The following is a 2,084-nucleotide window of genomic DNA, read 5'->3' on the forward strand; positions in this document are numbered from 1 at the left end:
TACGTTTAAAATGCATTTTCTCATAATGTTATCATAATCATGCCCACCCGATTCTTATTGTATCTAATATTAAGATTGGGATAGTAATTTATCTTTTTGTATAATCTTCAACAAACTCACCTAGCGGCGGTGTCAGACTTTTGGTTAAGGGTGTTCATATTTTTTCTTGGGCAAAGAACTGTTTAAAAAACAAAAAAAATAAAGCACTGTTGCACCTGACAAGGTTCAAACTCGGGTTGTTGATGCGGAAATGCATACTTTTGACCACTGGACTATGCTTCTCTAGCTTGTCAAGGGTGTGCAACAATATGTATATAACCATAAATATCTATATTTAACCTATATACTTGAAAAAAAATTTCGACGAGGAGTGTTCATTTGACCACCCTTCGTTGGCTGTGGCTCCGCCACTCCTATGTGAAAGCAAAGAGAAATATTAAGCATTTAATTTGTAATATTTGTAAAAAATAATAACAACACCAAATGAGATTAAACAAATTAACATTTCCGGCATTTTAAATTCATGTGTGCACAATTTTGTAGTTATTTATATTTTCTCTAATTTTTTTTTGGTGAAGAGGATTCGTAATAATTAGAAGTTAAGTAGCGTTAATACAAGATGTTTGCAAAGTATCAGTAGACCCTCCTACAGAGTTTGAAAGGGTAGGAGATGTGTTGACATTATTTACTATATTAACAATTGCGATCCTTCTAGGAAAGGCAACTCCATGTTTGTCCGCTACCATAGCTTGGGCTACATACAGTAGAGTGACTCTCAAAATGTGCAATTGATCAAAAGGGGCATTGTCAACGCTGGTACTTCTTTCCATCACATCTGCAACGCTATTTTGCTCTCTACATGTGTATCTGAGTGTTGGGGTCCCCAGTTCCCGCATTAAGTACCTGCACTCTGCTACGGTGTTAGAGTAACGAGGGTAATCAGAGGTAATCATGCTAATTACAGTGGCTGAATCAGAGTTGATTTCAAGCGAAGTAAGATGGTGGGTGATGGCAATTTTTAGGCCTTCAAGAATGGCAAGGAGCTCAGCTTGGTAAACATCCACATGGGTGAACACCTTAGTGTAGCCTATGACCCAATCTCCCCTGTGGTATCTAAAGATACCACTAACCTTTCCCCGTCCTGAGTTAATTTTGACACTGGCATCTGTGTTGAGCTTGTAAGTACCTTCGGTGGGGGGAGCCATTTGAGGTACACAGTGGTCCAATGATTCGTGGTATTGATTGACTCCCCAGCAATAAGAGTGAATTCAATGGCAAGGGCAACTGCTTTTTGAGCACAAATGGGGTTGTCCATGTAGTTGATGAGGTTGTCATTTCTGACTAACCAGATGTTCCAGAAACAGAAAGGAAGGATGGATGTCCAGTTTAACCAGGGATTAAATGGTTTAAAAGCGATTACTTTCTAGGTAGCAGTACAGTTGGAAGTGTTAAGGGTACTAGAATCAAAGCTAGCAATTGAGTTACTCTTAGCAGCTACATTATTCTAGAAGTTTGCTACCCTAAGACAGTGGAAGAAGATGTGGTTGATATCTTCTTGAATGTTAGGGCAGTGCTTCCAGTGGGGATTTATGGATATTCCTAAGTGAATAAGATAAGTCGCAGTAGAAAGTCTTTTATGGAGCATAAGCCAAAGAAGGGTTTTGAGCTTGTTGAGGCATTGGAGCTTCCAAACCCATGTAAAGTCACTACTACTATTAGTGTCCTGGAGATGGGGTATCTCCGCAATGGTCTTATAAGCACTAGCAATGGAGAACTTTCTATAAGGAGTAGAGTCCCAAATAAGCTTGTCATCTTCGAATTCATGGGGTGGGAAAAAACTACCAGTGATGATGCTATAGAGTTGTTGGAGGAAGGTAAAGGATAAGAGTTCAAGGTTCCAGGAACCTCTTTGGAAGACTTGGCTCACAGTGAGCTTATCCTTCTCCTTTTGCAAATGTCCCTCAATGGTTTTCCTGATGGAGTCGTGGTTAGGGATCCATTTATCCTCAAAGAATTTGACTCTATCCCTTTTGTAAATGACCCATCTTTGGTTAGGGAGACATACACCCCATCCCCCTTTGATG

General features: G+C 39.7%; 1 protein-coding gene across 1 annotated transcript; it reads right to left on the reverse strand.

The window, feature by feature from the left end:
* Positions 1 to 599: 599 nt before the first annotated feature.
* On the reverse strand, positions 600 to 1,205 carry LOC124896303. Its single transcript, XM_047407857.1, has one exon. The coding sequence runs from the start codon at positions 1,203 to 1,205 to the stop codon at positions 600 to 602; it is 606 nt and encodes a 201-aa protein (XP_047263813.1).
* Between the last annotated feature and the right edge of the window lie 879 nt (positions 1,206 to 2,084).

Source organism: Capsicum annuum, chromosome 2, assembly GCF_002878395.1.
Source record: "Capsicum annuum cultivar UCD-10X-F1 chromosome 2, UCD10Xv1.1, whole genome shotgun sequence".
NCBI lineage: Eukaryota > Viridiplantae > Streptophyta > Magnoliopsida > Solanales > Solanaceae > Capsicum > Capsicum annuum.

Excerpts from the sequence above, each read along its gene's own strand:
- LOC124896303 (XM_047407857.1), bottom strand. The coding sequence starts at position 1,205 with ATGGCTCCCCCCACCGAAGGTACTTACAAGCTCAACACAGATGCCAGT.